Source organism: Miscanthus floridulus, chromosome 13 (assembly GCF_019320115.1).
Source record: "Miscanthus floridulus cultivar M001 chromosome 13, ASM1932011v1, whole genome shotgun sequence".
In the NCBI taxonomy this organism is placed as follows: Eukaryota; Viridiplantae; Streptophyta; class Magnoliopsida; order Poales; family Poaceae; genus Miscanthus; species Miscanthus floridulus.
This window is the reverse complement of record NC_089592.1, coordinates 11,835,937-11,856,882: the sequence shown is the minus strand read 5'-3', so window position 1 is coordinate 11,856,882 and position 20,946 is coordinate 11,835,937. Positions and strand designations below refer to the sequence as shown.

The following is a 20,946-nucleotide window of genomic DNA, read 5'->3' as shown; positions in this document are numbered from 1 at the left end:
TGCTCTCTCAAACTGGACGTAGGGCACCTATTGCCCGAACCAGTATAAACCTTGTGTCTCTTTGCATCACCATCCAGGATTAGGAACACGCAGTACACTTTCACTAGTTGGTTGAGGACCCCCCGTTCCAAAACACCGACACTACAGAAATTGCAATAAACGAAATATGTAATTTTAGTATAAAATATATGCAATAACCATGGCCTGAAAGAAAACTAAAATTCAGGCACGTGAATTTTAGCAAGTCCCTTAATATTAGATATAGCAAACCCCGATTTCAACTTTTTTCTCTAAAAGAACAAAATGAGCTGCAGAGTGAACTCGAATCAGTTCCCATTTTGGTACTCAGTAAAAGAAAACGTTATATCATGAAAAAGAGTGCAAAATTTACAAGTTGGACGCTGCTCTATTTAGCCAGTCAAGAAGGCCTTCGGTGGCAACTGCAAATCTAGAGTGTTGCTCTCCAACATTTCAAGGACTTTGCTCATGGATGGCCGATCTATAGGTCTTAACTGTATACACCACAAGCCAACAATGATCATCTTCCTCACAAGTTCTGTGGTGTCGCTTCCGATCTCAGAGATGGTGGCGCCACAGAACTGATCCAATTTGTCGTACAACCACTGGGGAAAATAGTTGCTGCTAGTGTCTATGCCAACATCAATTTGTTTCCTCGCCCCGACCATCTCGAGAACCATCATACCATAACTATACACATCTGACTTGTTGCTCACTGCTCCATAGCTTCTGTTGAATACTTCTGGAGCTATGTAGCCTATCGTGCCTCTCATCCCGACCATGGAGATTTTGCTCTGTTTTTGTTGGCACAACTTTGCTAACCCAAAATCTGAGATCTTTGGACAGAAGTTCTGATCCAAAAGGATATTTTGTGGTTTGATGTCAAAATGCACAATGCGGGTGTTGCAGCCATTGTGGAGATACTCCAACCCTCGTGCGATTCCGATAACAATCTCAAAAAGTTTATCCCAACATAGACTGTTGCCTCCTTCGGCAGACATACTTCCAAACGTATATCTCTCGAGCGAACCATTGGGCATGTACTCATAGATTAGAGCTCTTTTTCTCCCTTGCAGGCAGAATCCTAAGAGAGTAACAATGTTGACATGAGATGTTCTACTGATGCTAGCCACTTCATTCATGAAGTCCTCGCCATCACCCTCGGTATCCTTCAGTGTCTTGACAGCTATCTCACGGCCATCAGCCAGGTTGCCTCTGTAGACAGCTCCATATCCACCTTGGCCAAGCTTGTGAGCAAAAGATTTGGTCATTCTTCTCACATCTTGATAACTGTACCTTTTAGGGTGTGATGTTCCTTGTTTTTGCAGGAAAGATTCAATCCTTGGAGCATTCCTTGACCAATTTTGCCATGGCAGCATGCCGTAATATTTCTTGTACCAGAGCAAGAACAAGACAAGGATTATGCCTGCCCCAAATAGGCCGGACGTGCCAGCAACAACACCTGTCAAAGAACAGAAATGCATATACCTAATGTTACATAATATAAAGCAACTAAAAATATATCAAAGACGATGCTTCTAAATGTTCAATGCTGAGATTTCACATTTGAGTGATACTTTAGATATGCCTGCCCCAAATAGGCCGGACGTGCCAGCAACAACACCTGTCAAAGAACAGAAATGCATATACCTAATGTTACATAATATAAAGCAACTAAAAATATATCAAAGACGATGCTTCTAAATGTTCAATGCTGAGATTTCACATTTGAGTGATACTTTAGAGATCGATGTTTGCCTAACATAAGTAGATAGTTTAGGATTTATTCATTAAGAATCAAGGGGAACACTATTCTGATCTTAGTGTTTACTCTGGAAGGCTAGAGGGAGCCGGCCTGTACATTCACTCGAATCAATATCCTAAAGGTAGGTTTACCACATCAAATTTTCTGCTTCCTTCTAAACAAGTACCCCTCCGTCCCATAAAAGAATATCAATCTCACTTCCTGAGAATTCAAACATCTTCAACGTTAACCAAATATATATAAAAATATTAATATTTATGGTGCATAATTAGTAGCATTAAATAAATCGTTGTATATATTTTCATATTCAACTTATTTGGAGATGCAAATGTTACTAATATTTTCTATAAACCTAATCAAATTTAAGAAAGTTTGACCATCACGAACCTCATGGTGACACTCTTTTTTGGGTCGGGGGAGTACTGTTGTACTAGTGGGTTAGTGTTTTGGTCAATCAAGAGTGACCCACTTGCATGTCAAATCACATTCACGGCATGCCGCTCTCCACCTCGCCCCCTACCAGTGGCCACTTGCCCAAGATCCATGGCGTGTTGTGCCTACGCTCTGCCACACAATGTTAGTCACGCCCTAGGGTGCGACCCTCCTCTCCACACCTACAACCGAGCTGGCTGTGCCTCCGCCCACCCTCGCCGGTGGCGCCTAGCCCCACCGTCTCCACACTGAAGTTTGAAACTGGCTGAACTCTACAGAAATCAAGAAACAAAGCCATTCCAAGACAATTCATGAATGAACATCGGAACTTAGCCTCACTTCCATAAAGTGTTTCAAGAATTAATAGCGAAACCAAAGCAACCCCATTTCTGAATCTACAGCCATTTGGAGGCACAGTTGGTGGACCATTTACCAACCTGTCTATCTGCATTTGGAATCAAGATTGGAGGCTCAGGCAATTAGTTTTCATCGACCTTGCCGGCTTTCTACTACCATTGGCAAAAACTGGCTACAGGACATTTCATTATTTGACTGTCTGAAACGACCCTTGGAAATGCAGGTAGAAACTAGGAGCATGCTTTATCATAGAACTAGCAGTCCAATGACCTAGTAGACGAGTGGTCGAGTGGGATGTGGTGCTAGCAGCTCTTCCTAGGGCCAGCAAAAACCTTTTCTCTCTCTTCATTTCTCTCTCCTATGTGTGGACATCTTGTAGATAGCACTATCTACCCGTTGTGGCCCCTACGTGAAATTCTTGTAGAGAGCACTATCTACCAATAATACGTGCCCTTGCATTGTTAGGGAGTGTTTGGTTTGGGGGCGAGAAGTGGGATACCCCCTTTGTTCCGATTCAGGGACACCAGGGATGGAGTCATCCCTAGTAGGGAGTATTGCTTCAGATTTGGGGACAACTCTATAGAAATTGGAGGGAAGTGCTCGTCTTTTACCAACGTTGTTTCTTCCATTTGTACTCCTCTCTTCTTCATCGCGTCACCTTTCTCTTCTTCCACCGCCCGCGAGTGCTGGGGGGGGGGGGGGGGGGCAACCTCAATCCCACCTCAAGCTCTGCCCTGGCGCAGTTGAGCGAGCTCTGGCTAGGCACGTGGGCGGGCAGACGAACTAAATCCCAATGGGTTCATGCCAGTGCATGGGCTTTGCCCTGGCGTGAGCGTGCGAGGCGGGCCGTCACCGCGAAGGACAAGGCGGGTGGGGTCAGGTTCAGGGTCGGCATGGGCTGCAACGAACACGCCAGAAAGGAGCGGCAACATATCAGGTGGTTGGGGTCGGGCATATGGTGGCATATGGGGCACCTAGGGTTGAGGATGGTGTTGGACGAGGCCGCCGGGTGTGGTGGCGGAAGGGGTGGCTAGGGTTGAGACCGGTGGTAGAGTTGTCCGTATCGCTATGGAGAAGAAGGGAAGAAGCCGGTGAGAACTGAGAAGATGATATGCATGTCCCACTTATCGGATGTCTAACGGATCTCAAATGGTGATGACTCGTCTTTGCCTCTGTCTTTCCTACCAAACACATAACACAATATGACTATGATTTATGAGAAAGAATTGTCAAAGAGGGAGTGAGAGATTTATATCTTACTTATTATGATGACTTTCTTGATTTTCCTTGGACCAGTCCTCGTTGTGATAATTCCATTATAGTAGCCATCTGGATACATATATATAGAAATAAAACAGTGAGCTGATAATTGCTCGCACGTGCACCCCTTGTCAAGGAGGCTTTGATCGACCTGTGCAATTGGGCCTTTTTTCAATATAGCAAATCCAAGCAAATTTGAAGAACCCAATCCAACACCACACAACAGAAGTAGAGGCTCAAATAAAACACCTCCGTTCGTTCTTAGCAGCATACAGGTCTAAATTAATTTGCCAAGGAAGGATCGAAAACTCAGTACTTAATATATAATCCTCCCCAATATAATGCAACGCTGCCATTAATTTATAGCTAAAGCAACAAACCGAAATCCATATGCATGCATGCAACAGGAGAAAGTTCTAAAATTGATGTCCAATTTGCGAGCCTTTCAAAATTTGACATACTGATCTACATGTTAACGACTTAGGGGGTGTTTGGTTCTACGGACTAAATTTTAGTCCCTGTCACATCGGATGTTTGGACACTAATTTAGAGTATTAAATATAGACTAATTACAAAACTGACTGCACAGATTGAGACTAATTTGCAAGACGAATCTATTGAGACTAATTAGTTCATTATTTGACAATGTGGTACTATAGTAAATATGTGCTAATGATAGATTAATTAGGCATAATAGATTCATCTCATAAATTAGTCTCCGTCTGTGTAATTAATTTTATAATTAATTTATGTTTAGTCCTTCTTATTAGTATTTGAAGGTCCGATGTGAGAAGGACTAAACTTTAGTCTCTGAAACCAAACACCCTCTTAGATTGAACCCACGTGTCATTGGGATATGAGATTGTAAATTTTTGGTGCGGCTGTACAGTGCCTCTCTGGGTGTCTCCTTTCTAATATATGGGCAGCTTTCGTGCCGGTTCGTTTCAAAGGAAAAAACGAATTGTAAATTTGTAACTTCAATCATCAAACAATAGCAGCAGCATGAATGCAAGAACCATGGATAGATCTCAGTCTCACCTTTGAGAGGGATATAGACGGCATCTCCCTCCTTGACGCTGTCCGCGCGGGGGTTATACCTCCTGAACAGGGTCTAACTCTACCGGAGACGACAAGCCGTGGTTCGCCGCGACGGAGGCCGGCGTCTCCCCGTCACCCAGCGGGTAGGTAAGCAACAGCCTGTAGTCCGGTGACACGTCCGAGTTCGGGCAGGAGCAGGTGACCGTGACGTTCACCACCGTGCCGGCGTCAAGAACATCGTTGACGCTGCTGGGGGCGGGCTGGATCAAGGTGGCCGTGGTGAGGTTGTGGAACTTGGCTGCGACGCTGGCGTAGGTTTCTCCTTGCTGCGAGACCCAGTAGGGGAAGGATCCGGCGAGGTAGTTGGAGAAGGGCGCGAACGGGAGGGCGAGGCAGCGGCAGGGGAAGTAGACGTTTGCGCGGCTGTCGACGGGTATGTAATCCAGGCTGGAGTAGCCTGTGTTGTAGGGCGCGAGGGTGTGGTAGTCGTCGATGCCGAAGAGGCTCGAGACGTAGGTGAGGTTCTGGTTCCGCGATATGTAGTATGAGCCCAGCGCGAGGTCGCAGCCGGTACCGACGCTGCAGTCGGCTCCGGCCGCCGTCCTGGCTGCTTCCACGGCGAGGAGGAGGAGCCATATGACAAGAGGCTGTGGCATACTCCGATTCAGTGGGGATTGAAAGATGATAACCCACGCCGCAGGTAGGATCTGGCAGAGATAAGAATAACTCAACGCACATGCATGGGCACGCAAAAATAGTGAAGGGAGCAAGAAGAAGACGAGTTGACCACGAGTCTACGATCGGGAAAACTCGCGGGATCATGTCGCCGTCTGGTCTCTGATAGCGAAAATGTAGCTAGTCGATCATATATTTTATATTAGCCAGCTACACAAATAATAGTACTCCTACTCGGTCAAAAACAAGACGAGGACGGATCGTCATCCTCGTTCAAACTCGGCGGCTAGCTAATACATCTAGCTAGTTCCATTCTCACTACGGAAAACCGGCGATTTGCCGAGTGCCGGAGTCTTTGCCGAGTGTATTTTATCGGGCATTCGGCAAAGACCGTGTTTGCCGAGTGCCAAATAAAATACACTCGGCAAACAAAAACACACGGCAAAATACGTCTTTGCCGAGTGTTTTTTTTCTGGCACTCGACAAAGATGTATTTTGCCGAGTGCTATTTTTTGGCACACGGCAAAATACGTCTTTGCCGAGTGTTTTTTTCTGGCACTCGGCAAAGATGTATTTTGCCGAGTGCCTTTGTTTTGGCACTCGGCAAACAGACTTTTTGCCGTGTGCATTTTTTTGGCCCTCGGCAAATCAGTTTTTCGAAGCAATTTTTGAGGCCCTAAATGAATTCAAATGAAAAACTTTTCAACTACAAAGTTGTATAACTTCTCAAGATCTACAAAGTTTATTTTGGTCATTTCTTCATTTGACAAAGCGACAATAACGTTGTTCATAAAATATATATGTCTCATATTAGTTTCATGAAAGTAGAAGAGAGATATATATGATTTGTGAACAATGTTACTACCGCTATGTCGGATGAACAAATGACCAAAATAAACTTTGTAGATCTTGAGAAGTTATGAAATTTTGTAGTTGGCAACATTTTGATTTGAAATCATTTTGTCATGCAAAAACGACGTTTGAATTTGAAAATTTTAAAATTTGAATTTTTCAAAAGACCTCGGATGGAAAAACTTCCTAAATAAAAATTGTAGATCTCCAAAAGTTATGAAACATTGTAGTTGGCAACTTTTTGATTTGAAAACATCTTATCATGCAAAACTGCGTTTGAATTTCTAAATTTTAAAATTCAAATTTTGTAAACGATCTCGAATGGAAAAACTTCCTAAACTAAAAGTGTAGATCTCGAAAAGTTATGAAACTTTGTAGTTCACAACTTTTTTATTTGAATTCGTTTAGGGCCTCAAACAAACAATTTACACTCGGTTTAGTATAATATATTAGGAACTAAAACGAAATCCAGACACAAGTGACAGTGTGGTGTAGTGGTAGAGGAGGTTTGTGCGCAGCGGGAGGTCTCGGGTTCGAATCCCGTCGGCCGCGTAGCCGTGAAATTGACGCGAAAAAAGCCGGAGATGGATGGGCGTTGACCGGTGGGGGCCTCCACTAATTAAAACAAATTTTCCATTTTTTTTGGGTAAAAATTCCCATTTTTTCGGGTTTTTTCGTTCCAACTTTGCCGAGTGTCGGGCACTCGGCAAAGGCTTTGCCGAGTGTCGATTTTTGGCACTCAGCAAAGAAATTTTTGCCGATCAAATCTTTGTCGAGAGACCTTTGCCGAGTGCGGCACTCGACAAAGCCTTTGCCGAGTGCTTGGCTGGCTTTGCCGAGTGCCCCCAGCACTCGGCAAAGAGGGCGTCTGCAGTTGTGTCTATAGTAACTTGTCAATTCTTGGTATCAATCACACTCACTCATCATAAAGCAATTTTACTTTTGGGAGTCTTAGAGCACTACTGGAGGCGCCCTCTTTGCCAAGGGCCCAGGGCATTCCGCAAAGGCCCAAAAGCCGTCGGCAAAGGCTTTGTCGAGTGCCGCCCTCGGCAAAGAGCCCTCGGAAAAAAATTTAACAGCAAAGAGGCTATTTGCCGAGGGCCATTTGTCGGACACTCGGCAAAGCCTTTTCCGAGTGCCAACGGCAGCACTCGGCAAAGAAAAGCAGCCGTCAACGACGCTGCTCCGTTGACGGCGCCTTTGCTTTGCCGAGTGCCGACAGTTATGGCATTCGGCAAAGACATTTTTTATTTTTTTTTTCAAAAACTTCTTGCCAAGTGCCGCGGCGGCAAGGCACTCGGCAAAGACATTTTTTATTTTTTTTAAAAAAACTCTTTCCCGAGTACCACGGCGGCGCGCACTCGGCAAAGCTATTTTTTAATTTTTTTAAAAATCTCTTTGCCGAGTGCCTCCCCAGCTTGGCACTCTGGCAAAGATTTTTTGCTTTTTAAAAAAAAAATCTTTGCCGAGTGCAATGTCCTGGCACTCAGCAAAGTTTCCCAGCTTTGCCGAGTGCCATGATCATTGCACTCTGCAAATCAACTGAAATTGTAATTTTTTTTTGTTTTTTGCATTCCACTGACACAAACAGTTCAAATATATATCACAAACATCACAATAATCACATATATATCACAATGAAACCATTTTCACACATTATATCACAACCACAACTCAAATAACAACATATCGCAACCACAAGTCAAATATCACAACCACAAGTCACAAATTCACAACCACAGTCCATCAAGTCCAAGCACAAGTCACAACCACAAGTGAAGCTCAAGTCTAAGCACATGACGAAGCACAACTCCTCAAAAAGGCGATCTATGACACGATGGTGAAGCAAAGGCTCCATCATTCGGTGACGCATGAGTGGGGTTATTTGAACCCGCCGACGAAAGCTGCAAAAAGGATAAGAGGTTGCATGTGTGAGATTCATCTAGTAAGTTTCTATGTGAAGCATTGGTGTATGTCATAGCTAGTGCAAGCATCTAGTAAGTTTCTATGTCAAGCATCTAGTAAATTGAGAATGTCAAGCATGGTTGTATGTCATAGCTAGTGCAAGCATGTAGCTAGTAAGTTTCTATGTCAAGCATCTAGTAAGTTTGTATGTCAACCATGGTTGTATGTCAAGGAAGCATCTAGTAAGAGTGAACTTTCATACTTACAGGAGTGGCTGTAGGAGTAGGCGATGGAGGAGCTGCCAACGGCAAAGGTACACCCCCTTGCTGGACACTCCGCATGAAGGCCTCCATTTCTTGCATCCTCCTCTCCTGGGCCACGAACGCTTCCCTCTAGGTCTACAGCTACGCGCTCTGAGCCTCGACCACGAGCTTCTGGGCCTGCAGCTCGGCCTGCAATACAAACTTCAATGTTTTAGTAATGCAAATGTAACTTAGGTGTGCAAAGATGAACGTACGACGAGTAAAACTGGACGTACCTCGAGAGCGTCGACCCGCTGCAGTGACGGAGTAGGCCGTGGGCGTATGGGCTGGCTGGAGCTCATGCTCCATGCTCGGAGCACGTCGAGAGAGGGAACAGTGGTGGAGTCGATGGCGTCGTCTGCAATCCACAGCCGCCCATGCTTCTTGCCTCCTCCTAGCCTCATGATGGTGTCTGCATCAATGGGCTCAGTGCGCACATCATAATCTTCCCCATGGACCTTCCTCACCTTTGAGGTGTACTCTTGGACCTTAGTGTGCACGGTCGGGTCGGAGTACACCTCGCGCGGGGCAGACGGGTCGAAGGAGACAGAGGAAGGCGCCCTGCCCATGTGGGACATAGCCCACGTAGAGAACTCCGAGACCTCCACGCCCGGGTGTGCAGCCTCCTACGAGTAAGACGGCAAGATGGTGAGAAATAAGGCAGAACTCAGCATCAAATAAGATAAAAGAAATCACTTACATATGCTTGTTTGTAGGCGGGGAGGCTGCGGCTGCCTTGATGGTGAGTAGCACCTTGCCTTAGCAGACGCTGGTCCCGCTACCTCACGTGGTTCTCAACGAAGTAGTTGGACAACCACCTGTCCACGATCATCTCCCAGCACACGAAGTGGGATCGGCACCACTAGGGAATCACCTACAAGTCATCGATTATTTGACATAGAAAAAGATAAAATTAAACCAACTTAATCTCAAAATGAATCATTATTAATGTTTTTCGTCTACCTCAAGGTACTGGGCCCGGGACAGCTCCACCTGTCTTGCATCAGGCTTGCTAATGGACTGCTTCAACACCACGGCGTAGTAGTCTCTGTGGGCCTGCATGCGCGCCTCGTGGTGCATGTCGGTGACGTACTTCCTACAGGCGGTGGCAACCGCCTGATCCGCCCGGGCCTCAAGTCCTTCTTCCGGCTTGAAATACCTCTACATACAAAACCGATGTATCCATTCATTATTTAAATAAAAGACTTGCCCAATGAAAATGTTGTGCGAGAGAGACTTACCCAAAACTCCGCCAGTACCCGCTCCTGCTTGTTGTGGTACCTGTCGTCAGGGGCCAACTGGTACCTGTCCCACGTGTAGGCCGGCTCCCGCATGTCCTCGGACACGTTCGCAAGGCCGGGATACCATTTCCTGCACAAAACACCAATGATGCTCGCAGGGGAGCGTGCAGGAGTACCCGACAAAACCAACCAGGCCCTGCACAAGTGATTAAGAAAATTTATCAGTTCCTCTTTTGATTTCCAACATTATCATATGAAGTAGTTGTGATAACATCTATAGTTACTTACCTCTTTGCCATAGGGCGAATCAGTGCCCGGTTGCGAGGAAGCGGAGGCTGAGGGAGGCTCGCGGGAACTCGCTGGTAGACAGTCGGGGGTAGCGGAACTGTCGCCCTCGGCGGCCTCATCCTCGGCCGCCTCGTCCTCGGTCTATCGGACGTCCTCATCCTCGACCTCATCGTCGGGCGTGGCCGTCATGTGCTCCTCCTCCATCACCTCGTCTGAAGGTGGCGGGGAAGGAGTCCGCTGCCTCCTGCTGACCCTGGTCCTCCTCCTCTGACCTCCTATGGACGCTACCCCTGACCACGACCCCTCGTCTAAAATGGGATGGCTGCACGCCATCACCTGCAATCACAAAGAATGAACAAGACTTATTAGTATATATATTAGAAATAGATTCAAAATAAATAAAGAAAACACAAACTAAAACAAACGGAGTATTACATATATTAGGAATAATCTTCATGATTAGGATCATAGGTGTCGTCATCACTGTCAAAATTGTCCAAATGGGCAACACTATTTGAAGTATCTATGTTGTCTTCGTCGTCATTGCCTAGCCTTAATCGGTCAAGCATTTCTATGTCCTTGGCATTTTGCACCACATCTCCATCAACCTCGTCATCCTCCATTTCGTTGTCTACTTCCATTTCGATCGCTTCGGGTAAGACTATCTCAAACGTGCCTGGTAGCCCATCTTCTTGATAGAACTGTCCATCATATGTGTTTGCGTTGAAGTTGTAATCGTCATCGTTTGGGGCAGGTAGTTTACCGTGTGGAGACACCTAGTGCACAATAGCCCAACCCTTAAGATCTGCTTTGTCTTGGTTGGCATATCACGTATAGTACACCTGCATGGCCTGTTGAGCCACAATGTAGACATCTTTTCCTGGATAGACGGAATCTTCTCGAATCTCGACTAGCCCAAGATGAGGGGCCCGTCTCATTTCTCAAGGATTAAACCAGTGGCATTTGAACACGATAGGTTTATGTTTATGACCATGAAATGAGAGTTCATAGATTTCCTCAACTCTACCATGATAGTCGAGGCCATCAGTGCCGGGCGTACAAACTCCGCTATTTGTGGTTTTCCGTTTGGGCCGAGTCTGCTCATATCTTGTTGTGTGGAAGCGATATCCGTTCACGTCATAATCGGTAAATGACTGCACCCTAACGTCATAGCCACCTGCAACCTGTCTCAACTCCTCACTCATGGACGAGTCAGTCTAGGCCTGCAAGCTCAAGCATGATAGGTCGTTATATTAATCGAACGAACGAGAAACTTGGAATATGGAACATGGGAGCTAAATTGGACATTACCTTTTGTTTGAACCAAGAAATGAAATCAGGCCTCCCCGCACCCGCACCCCGAGAAAGAAGGGTGTCATGTTCCTGCGAGGTAGGATCCCTTGATTGATGCCAGGACTCACGAACAAATTCCCTGTCCGAACGAGAATCAGTGGGGTTGCATGAAGAATATTCAGGGCGTATTGAAACAAGTTCATTGAGAACTTACTCGACGAATGGCTACACCTCGGGAAGGTTGGTCAACACATATAGCATGACACTTCACCACTCTTCATTTCCTAATATCTTATTGGTCGATCCACTTGCGCTGCCGAGTTAGCCTTGGAACAGGCTGTGGGTCCATTCATTTTCACCAACATTGTAACGAGGGAGTGGATTATGATTGCTAGGAAGTTTTGGCTTGTAGTATAGTGTTGTGAAGTTTGCCACCTCCTCCCTTAGACTTGCCTCTACAATGGAAGCCTCAATTCTGGCTTTATTTGTACATTTCTTGCGAAGAGTCTTTAGACATCTCTCGATTGGATAGCACCACCGAGCTTGCACGCCCCCCCAAACGTGCCTCGGACGGGAGGTGCACAATCAGATGCTGCATGGGCAAGAAGAAGCCGGGTGGAAAGATCTTCTCCAGCTTATAGAGCAACACAGGTGCCGCTTTTTCCAAGTCCTGAGCGACGGTCTGAGATATCTCCTTGGCACAAAGCTGATGGAAGAAAAAGCTCAACTCTGCCAGCACTTGCCAGACATGGTCAGGGACATAGCCTCGGACCATCGCCGGAAGAAGCCGCTCAATCCATATGTGGTAGTCATGACTCTTCATCCCGTTGACTTGTAAAGTGCCTAAGTTCACTCCCCTGCTCAGATTCACTGCATATCCATCTAGGAACATTAACGTCTTGATCCATTTTAGTACTTCCCTCCTTTGATTGGGTTCCAAGACGAAATCGACCTTAGGTCTTTTCCATTGTTTGTTTCGGCCACTAGGAGGCCGCATCTCTTGCTTCGATCTATCACACAACGTCGCTAGGTCCACTCTAGCCTTAACGTTGTCTTTAGACTTGTCAGTGTTCATGAGAGTTCCCCAAAGTGCCTCGGCGATATTCTTTTCGGTGTGCATTACATCAATGTTGTGTGGCAGAAGAAGGTCATTGAAATAGGGGAGCCTCGTCAAGCCAGACTTATGAGTCCACATATGTTCCTCACCATATCCCACAAAACCACCTCCTTCATTGGGCACGAGAGCATCTATCTGAGCACGCACCTCAGCACCACTTTTCATGCATGGTTTAGGGTCTATCACTGCAACACCTTTCATAAAGTTCTTGATGTCTTGTCTGAATGGATGGTTAGAAGGGAGGAATTGACGATGCCTGTCGAACGACGAATACTTGCCACCCTTCTTCAACCAAATGAACCTCACAGCTTCCTTGCATATTGGGCACGGGAACTTCCCGTGGACACACCAGGCGGCGAATAACCCATACGCCAGGAAGTCATGCAGGGAGTAGTGGTACCAAACATGCATCTTGAAGGATAATTTTGTAGCTCGGTCGTATGTCCATACCCCCTTCTCCCAAGTGTCGATCAATTCATCAATCATAGGCTCCATGTACACACCCATATTACTCCCCGGGTGTCCAGGAATTATCAACGACAAGAGGACGTTATGCCGTTGAAAGGAGATGCTGGGGGGGGGAGATTCAGGGGGATAACAAACACGGGCCAACATGTGTATGGGGCAGACAACTGTCCATAAGGATTGAACCCATCTGTTGCCAGCACGACACATACATTACGAGCCTCAGCTGCTTTGCCAGGATGTTTGTCATTAAAGTACGTCCATGCTTCGGCATCAGACGGATACACCATCGTCCATGGCTTGTACCGTACACCTTCTTTATGCCATGTCATCTATTTCACGGATTCCTCGGTCATGAAAAGCCGTTGGATCCTCAGCACAAACAGAAGGTGCCGTAGGACTTTCGCGGGGGATCGTAAGCTGTCTCTTCTGGCCATCTCCAGAGTCTACCTCCAGGTACCTTGAGGATTTACACTTCGGATAGTACTTTGCATCCTTGTGATCTTTCCTAAATAAGACACACCCCTTCGGACAAACATGTATCTTGTCATATGGCATCTTAAGCATACGAAGTAGTTTCTGTGACTCGTGCAAGTTCTTCGATAGAATGTGCTTCTCCGGTAGCATGCTGCCAAACACGGCCAACATCTTATCAAAGCCTTCGCGACTTAGATTTAACTCGGCCTTCAACCCCATAACACATCCAATGGCATCTAGCTGAGAAACCATTGTACTCTCATGAAGGGGTTTCTGTGCCGAGTCCAACATTTCGTAGAAGGCCTTAGCGGCTTCCTCCATCTCCTCCTTCTCACGTCCTTCTACGAAGTGAGCTTGGTGAGTGTCATCTAGCATGTCTGCTACTCCGGCATCATCATCAAAAGCCTCGAGGCGTGGTCTCACCACCTCCGCTCTTATATGATCTGCTTCACCATGGTGGATCCACCGGTGGTAGCCAGCCGTATAACCATTGTACACAAGATGTTTACCCATGGTCACCTTGTCTACCCTTCTGTTGTTGTCACATTTGCTACAGGGACACCAAAGTTTAGAATGTCCTTTAGCTACACCCGAGCTCCATGCATGTTCCAAGAAAGCATCTGTCCCATTCACCCACTCAATGTCAAAGTCACTCCTGCTTCTCCGGCCCGTGTACATCCACTGACGGTCTTCCATCCTTCCACATATACAGCACATAGTAATGTAACCATCAATTGCATCTACGCGGTGTTCCTACTCTCTAATATGTGAGGATAGGTCCTAATCTCACCCGCGGATGCATAGATGAGGTTAGTTTCCATGCTCCGCTCCTTATCTGAGATAGAATTTCGGTAGCACCTCCCCGCCGTTCTCCTGATACACGTCCTGCAAGGGAGAGTGTGTATCCAGAGAACAACAAGGAGGTGATGCCGAAAGTCTGCCTCGGACCGGAGCGGACCATGGAAACTAACCTCATCTAAGCATCCGCAGGCTGTCCAAAAAATGTGGACAATCCGAAACAGATACGATCGTAGATATGCAAAGATCCGCATACCTCCGACCATCTCTGTTTCGGACGGGAGATGCCTAACTGGGTTATGCGACCTACGACCATGATACGGATAGAGGGGTTATACCTAAGGTGCTGGTGAGGTCAGGCTAGCAGGGCGGTGTCAAATCAGTGCAGTGGCGAGGCAACGTGGTGCAGGCAGACCCGCAACGCCCACGAAGATGATCGGGGTCCTCTGGTCTCCTCCGACGAATCCTCTGCAATATAAAAAGGCAACAGGTTAGTATTTGTTAAAAAATTCGGCAGCACCTCCCCTGCACGGTGAGGTTTTCATAACCTACAAAAAAGAACGGCACGAAGGTCGACATTCACAACGGCACGAAGGCCGACAACGACAACGGCACAAAGGCCCTTATATCGACATACAGCACGAAGGCCCACACAACCACATAAGGCACAAAGGCCAATTACGAGAGTTTTACCTAGTGTTGCGGCGGAGTCGGGCGTCGCGGTGCGAGGTTCAGTTTCTTCTCCGGCGAGGTCGAGGGCGCCGGAATACTCCTCTCCCCCTTCCCTTCTCTCTTCTCCGCTTCTCCTCCTCCTCCTCTCCTTCCTCTTCTTCTCCTTCTCCTCTCCTTTTCCTCTTCTTCTCCTTCTCTTCCCCTTCCTCCTTCTCCTCTTTTCCTTCTCTTCTTCCTCCTAATTCACCTCTGCCTCCTCCCCTCTAACACCAACCGGCGACTAGGCCGAGCTGAGGGCTGGCCTCGGGGTGGTGGTGGGGACGGGGCGGCCGGGAGAAGGGGGGCCGCCAGTGGGGGCCGGCGCGGGGGTAGGAGGGCTGGCACGGGGGGAGGAGGGCCGGCCGGGCGCGGGGCGGCCGCCGGTGGAGCCAGGGCAGCCGGGCGCAGGGGGCCGCCGGTGGTGGCCGGCGCGGGGGGAGGAGGGCCGGCCGGGCGCGGGGCGACCGCCGGTGGAGCCGGGGCGGCCGGGCGCAGCTACAAGGGGCCGCCGCGCGGTGGTGGCTGAGGTGGAAGAGGGGGGCCGACGTGGGGAGCGGGGCGGCCGCTGGTGGGAGCTGAGGTCGGGGGAGGGGCGGCCAGGCGCGGGGTTTTATGCATCTGACGTTGCAACTTGCTCGAAACATTCTCAATTTTTTACCATAGGCTACACATGCGATAACATGACACCTCGACAAGTTTCGTGATTTTCGGACTTCGTATGGACTTTATATAATTTTAAAACACTTTTCTGCCAAGTGGCTCGTCATGTTACGTGAAGAAGATGTGCGAAATTTGATGTGAGTTCGTGGATAGAGACTCAACATATACCAAATACCATGAATAACATTTTTCGAAGCACTAGATTACAATATTCCATGCACTTGCAATTCAAATTTGAATTATATATAAAAATTCAACATAATCAAATTAATCAACCAAATATAACAAAAAAAACTAGAAAAAGCACCAAATTTGAACATGAAGTTGTAAATAATGTAGGCGGGCCCAACAAAAAATTTGGGGTCAAAAAAACAAAAAAAAATTGAAAATTTGCCGAGTGCCAGCTTGGCACTCGGCAAAGACTGTCTTTGCCGAGTGCTGGGCCAGGGGTACTCGGCAAAGAAAATTTTAAAAGAAAATTTTCAAAAACGGTTAAAAAGTCTTTGCCGAGGGCCTAACGGTGATGCCCTCGGCAAAGATTGACGGCAGGGGATGGACGTCGTGTCAGGCGGTGTTGTCGAGGGCCGGCCCTTTGCAGAGGGCTTAGCCCTCGGCAAAGAATTATTGTTGCCGTGTGCTTGTCTTTGCTGAGGGTCTAGCCCTCGGCAAAGAGTCTTTGCCGAGAGCTGTCCTTTGTCGAGGGCCAGCCCTCGACAAAGACTCTTTGCTGAGGGCTAGCCCTCGACAAAGACTCTTTGCTGAGTGCCCGAGCATTTTCCCTCGGTAAATTCTTAGGCCCTCGGTAAAGATGCTCGGTAGTGGAGTATGGGCCTTGCCTTGAGTACACTGTCACAGATCAAGGAGGTGTACGTCATGGCACACGAGACAAGCCGACGAGCAGAGCAAGGAGGTGTTACTGGAGCTCCTACTACACCGGCCATGACGGGTGCCACAATCGGAGGGCGCGCACAAGCTGGCGAACCCATCAGGACAAAGCGGGTGTCAAAGCCCAATCCAAGAGTTACCGGCCCTGTGTGGCTGTGAGTGGGTCCCGACCCGTGTAACGTCCTAAAGAGAGCACGCGAGGCGAGAGGAAAACTTCGACTTGTATACGTAATTCTAAACCGATCGGCAGAGCCGACGCCGGGGCGGCGGAGCTCGATACAGCGTCTCCGACGAACGCAAGTTCAAATTACCCAAATCCAGTTATCATAGTCGTATACCGGTGACATCTGGTATCAGATCTTCGTCCTGGCACCTCATCCGTACCTCACACGCCGGAAGATGACCATGGTGACGCCGGAGGAGCAGTTCGGCCACAGAAAATTGTAATTACAGGACAGGCGCTTCGTAATTATAGGACTTCAATCGTCGACTTCGTTAAAATGATCATTGAAATGTTGGCTTCTTATTTTATATGATATTTGGCGTATTTCTTCACTTTGTTAATCAAAATACATGTATTTTAACCCTCTTGTAACCCTTCTGCCCTACTCGGATACTCCTCCCTCGCTTCCTCAGCTCCATCCCTCGCCGCACCGGCGCTTTACTGTCGTCGTCTGCTCCTTCCGTGGAGCCAACTGCTGCGGCCGACAGGGGCCATGGCGGGCATTGACCTCAACACCGTGGAGGAGGAGGATGAGGCGGAGGCAGAGGCGCCGCCTGTGGCCGCCAGGGCCGGTGGCGCCGTGTGCTTGGAGCTGTGGCACGCGTGCGTGGGACCCGTCGCGCCGCTGCCGCGCAAGGGCAGCGCCGTCTTGTACCTGCCGCAGGGCCACCTCGAGCACATCGGCGGCGACACGGAGAGGCGGGCGCGGGTGCGGGCTCGGGAGGACGAGGGCGCGGGTCACGACGCGCGAGGACGTGGCCGCCATGAAGCCGCTCGCACGGACGCCGCGCTCACGGCCTCGGACACCAGCACGCACGGCGGCTTCTCCATGCCAGACTTCGACACGTCGCCCGCGATCGCGGAGATGAGGGCTACCTGCACTAATTTCCTACAACTTCACCTTCGGTTTTGGCTTACTGAATGCAGTTGTTAAATAAAACTTGATCACATTATAGTTGATGAGTACTTGATTAGATACTCGTTGGGATATCAAGTTGATGAGTATTCAGCAAGAATATGTCTTGTTATCAAGTTGGGATATTTCAGGTAAACATTCTCGTTGCTTACCTTTATCAGGCCGGGATGAATGCGATTAAGGATGGTTATACAAGGTACACTCCTAATGCTGGGACTTTGGAGCTGAGGAAGGCTATTTGTGCTAAACTCCAGGGTCTGTGGATGTATGAATGGACGTCTGTCTTCGCAGAGTAACCTTTTGACTGAGAAAACTGAATGACTTCGTGTTTAATTATTGACTGTACAGGGGAAAACGGGATATCCTACCTCCCAGATCAGGTGCTGGTGAGCAATGGAGCTAAGCAGCGCATCACACAAGCTGTGCTTGCAGTTTGCTCACTTGGTGATGGGGTGACCACTTTGTCCTAGCGCATCAAACTTCTATGGTCGATGCTATATTAGGGGGTGTTTGGTTGCCCTTCTAAATTTTAGTTGTTGTCCCATCGCATGTTTGGACACATGCATGCAGTATTAAATATAGACTAATTATGAAATTAATTGCATAGTTTGCGACTAATTTACGAGACGAATCTTTTAAGCCTAATTAGTCCATGATTTGACAATGGGTTGCTACAGTAAATATGTGCTAATGACGGATTAATTAGGCTTAAAAAATTCATCTCGTGGAGTACCGACGGATTATGTAATTTATTTATTAGTATCCGAACACCCGCGACATCCTCCCAACACACCTCCTAAATTTTAGTAGCTGGATCCAAACACCCTTTAGTATCTAAACGAGCACAAGTACCAATTTTCATTATTCTGGGTCATGCTTTGGGAATTTGTCGAGGATTATGTTTTTTTAATCTAATTTTAGAATAACAGATGTCTAAACCGAACCTTGTTTTGGGATTTGGAGATGCAGCCTCTAGGAATTTGACTATGTGACTGTACAAGTATGTCACTTGTGGATGATCGTCGATCGATATTATATGGCCATATTCTTCCTTGTATCACATTTTTTTTGTTTCACATCACTAGAGCAATTCATGTACTAGCAGATTACCGCATTATGTAAAACAATTACTGGTAATGATGACAGATGTTGGTGGCATGTCATCATAGATGATTATTGCCCGGCGTGGTCATCACGTCCAGCTTGTTCCGTATCTCCGCGGACACCACCCTCTCCGCGTCCTCCCGCGTTGCCCCCTTGTCCGCCGGCAGCCTCTCCCTCGCGTTCTACACGTACATACGGCCACGCAACTCACGGTCACCACTGACAGTCCAAAACACTTCGCCTACACGCTACAGCTGCGAATCGAGAAATGACAAAGCAGAGTAGCGATCGCACGCACCGAGAGGACGTTCCGGAGCTTGACCTTGTCCTCGTCGCGCAAGGCGCGGGCGTTCTGATCAGTCGCTGACTGCGCCGCCGCGGGCACCGCTCCGGGGATGGTGGCGTGGGACCCCGTGGCGCACGTCTCCACGACCTGGATGCCCGCCGCGTCGCTATAGTCGACCAGCCTGTACCCCGCCATCGCGACCACGGCCTCCAGCGTGCGGCCAATCGTGACGGCGTCCTTGTCCAGCGCGTCCGGCATCGCCACCGGCGCCGGGGTCACCATCTTCGCCACCACCTGCCCGCCGATGGACTCGGTGATGACGCGGCGGCCCGCGAGCTCGGCCTCGATGATGGTGGCACCGGCGTCAGCGACGGGGCTCGTGATCTGGGCCTTGCCCACGTGGCCCACGCGGCCATCATCATCTTTGGACGGCGATCCATCCATGGGAGTCGGGAGGAGGGGAAGGAGGAACGGCGGCATCGATGCTTAGGGCGGCGTCGGTCTCGGCGGGAAGGAGGAACGTCGGGCAGATGAATTGGTACGATCGATCAATGATACAAAAGTAGAAGGGCAAAAGGGTCACAAGAGGACCAAAATATATATATTTTAATTAACAAAGTGTAGAAATACGCTAAATGTCATTAAAATAAGAAGCTAATGTTTTAAGGGTCATTTTAATGAAGTCGGTTGAAGTCCTATAGAAGGGAAGCCCATTCTTTGGTGTGCTATCATTACCATTTTCTCGTTCGGCCACATCCTGGCGCTTCTCGGAGAGAACTCCAAGGGAATCAGAGTTGCAGCAGTCGATGGTGGAGGACCGACATCAACGCCTGGAAGCAGGAGGTCAACAACCGCGTCAACGAGCTCGAGCACGCCATCCTCGATCTCGGCGAGCGCGTCGAGCAGGCCCTCGGTTCCCTTCTTCCGCGAGCGGAGCTGTTGGGGTCTTCTGAACAGGTTCCGCAAGGAGTCGTCACCATCGCGCAACCCCCACTCATCATTGGCATCGAGAACACCCCTGTTCCGGCCGAGCTGAAGATGCCGGGCTCCGCTCATCTGGAGTCTCACCCGTTCAGGGCGGCGTCTGGGTCAATCGACCACGACAAGCGACTTCAGCACCGGGGCACCGGATTCGGGGTGGTGTTTACCGCAGCCCCGGAGCCAGCCCCGGTCACAGGTGCGAAGAACCCCCATACTCCTCTTACGATTCAACCTGAGTTATGCGATTCTGAGCCCCGTGGCCTCCCCTGGAATCTGAATGCTGCTATACCTCAATTCAGTTTTCCTAAATTCAATGGTAGTAGCCCTAAGCTCTGGATTAGGCATTGTGAAACCTTCTTTGATGTTTGCTCTGTCCCTGAACATTTCTGGCTCAAATTAGCTACTATGAACTTCACCGGATCAACAGCCCTCTGATTCCAAACCCTCCCAGATTTTGCTCCCGATGTAACATGGAAGGATTTCAAACATACTATCTCTTGTAAGTTTGATGGTGATGAACATAATCATCTCCTTCGCAGATTTTTTCACGCTCGCCAAACCACCACAGTAGTTGATTACATCAAAACCTTCAGTGATATAACCCACCAGCTGCTGATTCATAACCCCACCTTAGAACCATCCATTATCACCAATCGATTTGTTGATGGGCTTAGAGATGACATTAAAGCTGTTGTATTAGTTCAACGTCCTCCAAACATCGATACTGCTAGCTCCATTGCGCTTTTGCAGGAAGAAGTTGCTGCTGGATCCAGTAAAAGGGAATTCCGCAGAGCTGAATCACCTTCTTATTCAAGAAAATCAGTAATGGATGGCAGTCATTCTTCTATTCCTTCTGCCTCAATTTATCAGAAGGCATATTCACCACCTAAAGAAGAG

The 20,946-nt window shown here is 48.2% G+C and overlaps 1 protein-coding gene and 1 pseudogene across 1 annotated transcript; both read right to left on the bottom strand.

Moving 5' to 3' along the window:
• Positions 1 to 388: 388 nt before the first annotated feature.
• Positions 389 to 5,545, bottom strand: LOC136502211 (LEAF RUST 10 DISEASE-RESISTANCE LOCUS RECEPTOR-LIKE PROTEIN KINASE-like 2.4; annotated as a pseudogene).
• Positions 5,546 to 17,500: 11,955 nt separating this feature from the next.
• LOC136499453 (late embryogenesis abundant protein D-34-like) lies at positions 17,501 to 19,548 on the bottom strand. Its single transcript, XM_066495104.1, has 3 exons — positions 19,081 to 19,548; positions 18,854 to 18,964; positions 17,501 to 17,569 (listed from the first exon to the last, which is right to left on the bottom strand). Exons 1-3 carry the CDS (start codon positions 19,546 to 19,548, stop codon positions 17,501 to 17,503), a joined length of 648 nt encoding a protein of 215 aa, XP_066351201.1.
• Positions 19,549 to 20,946: the final 1,398 nt, after the last annotated feature.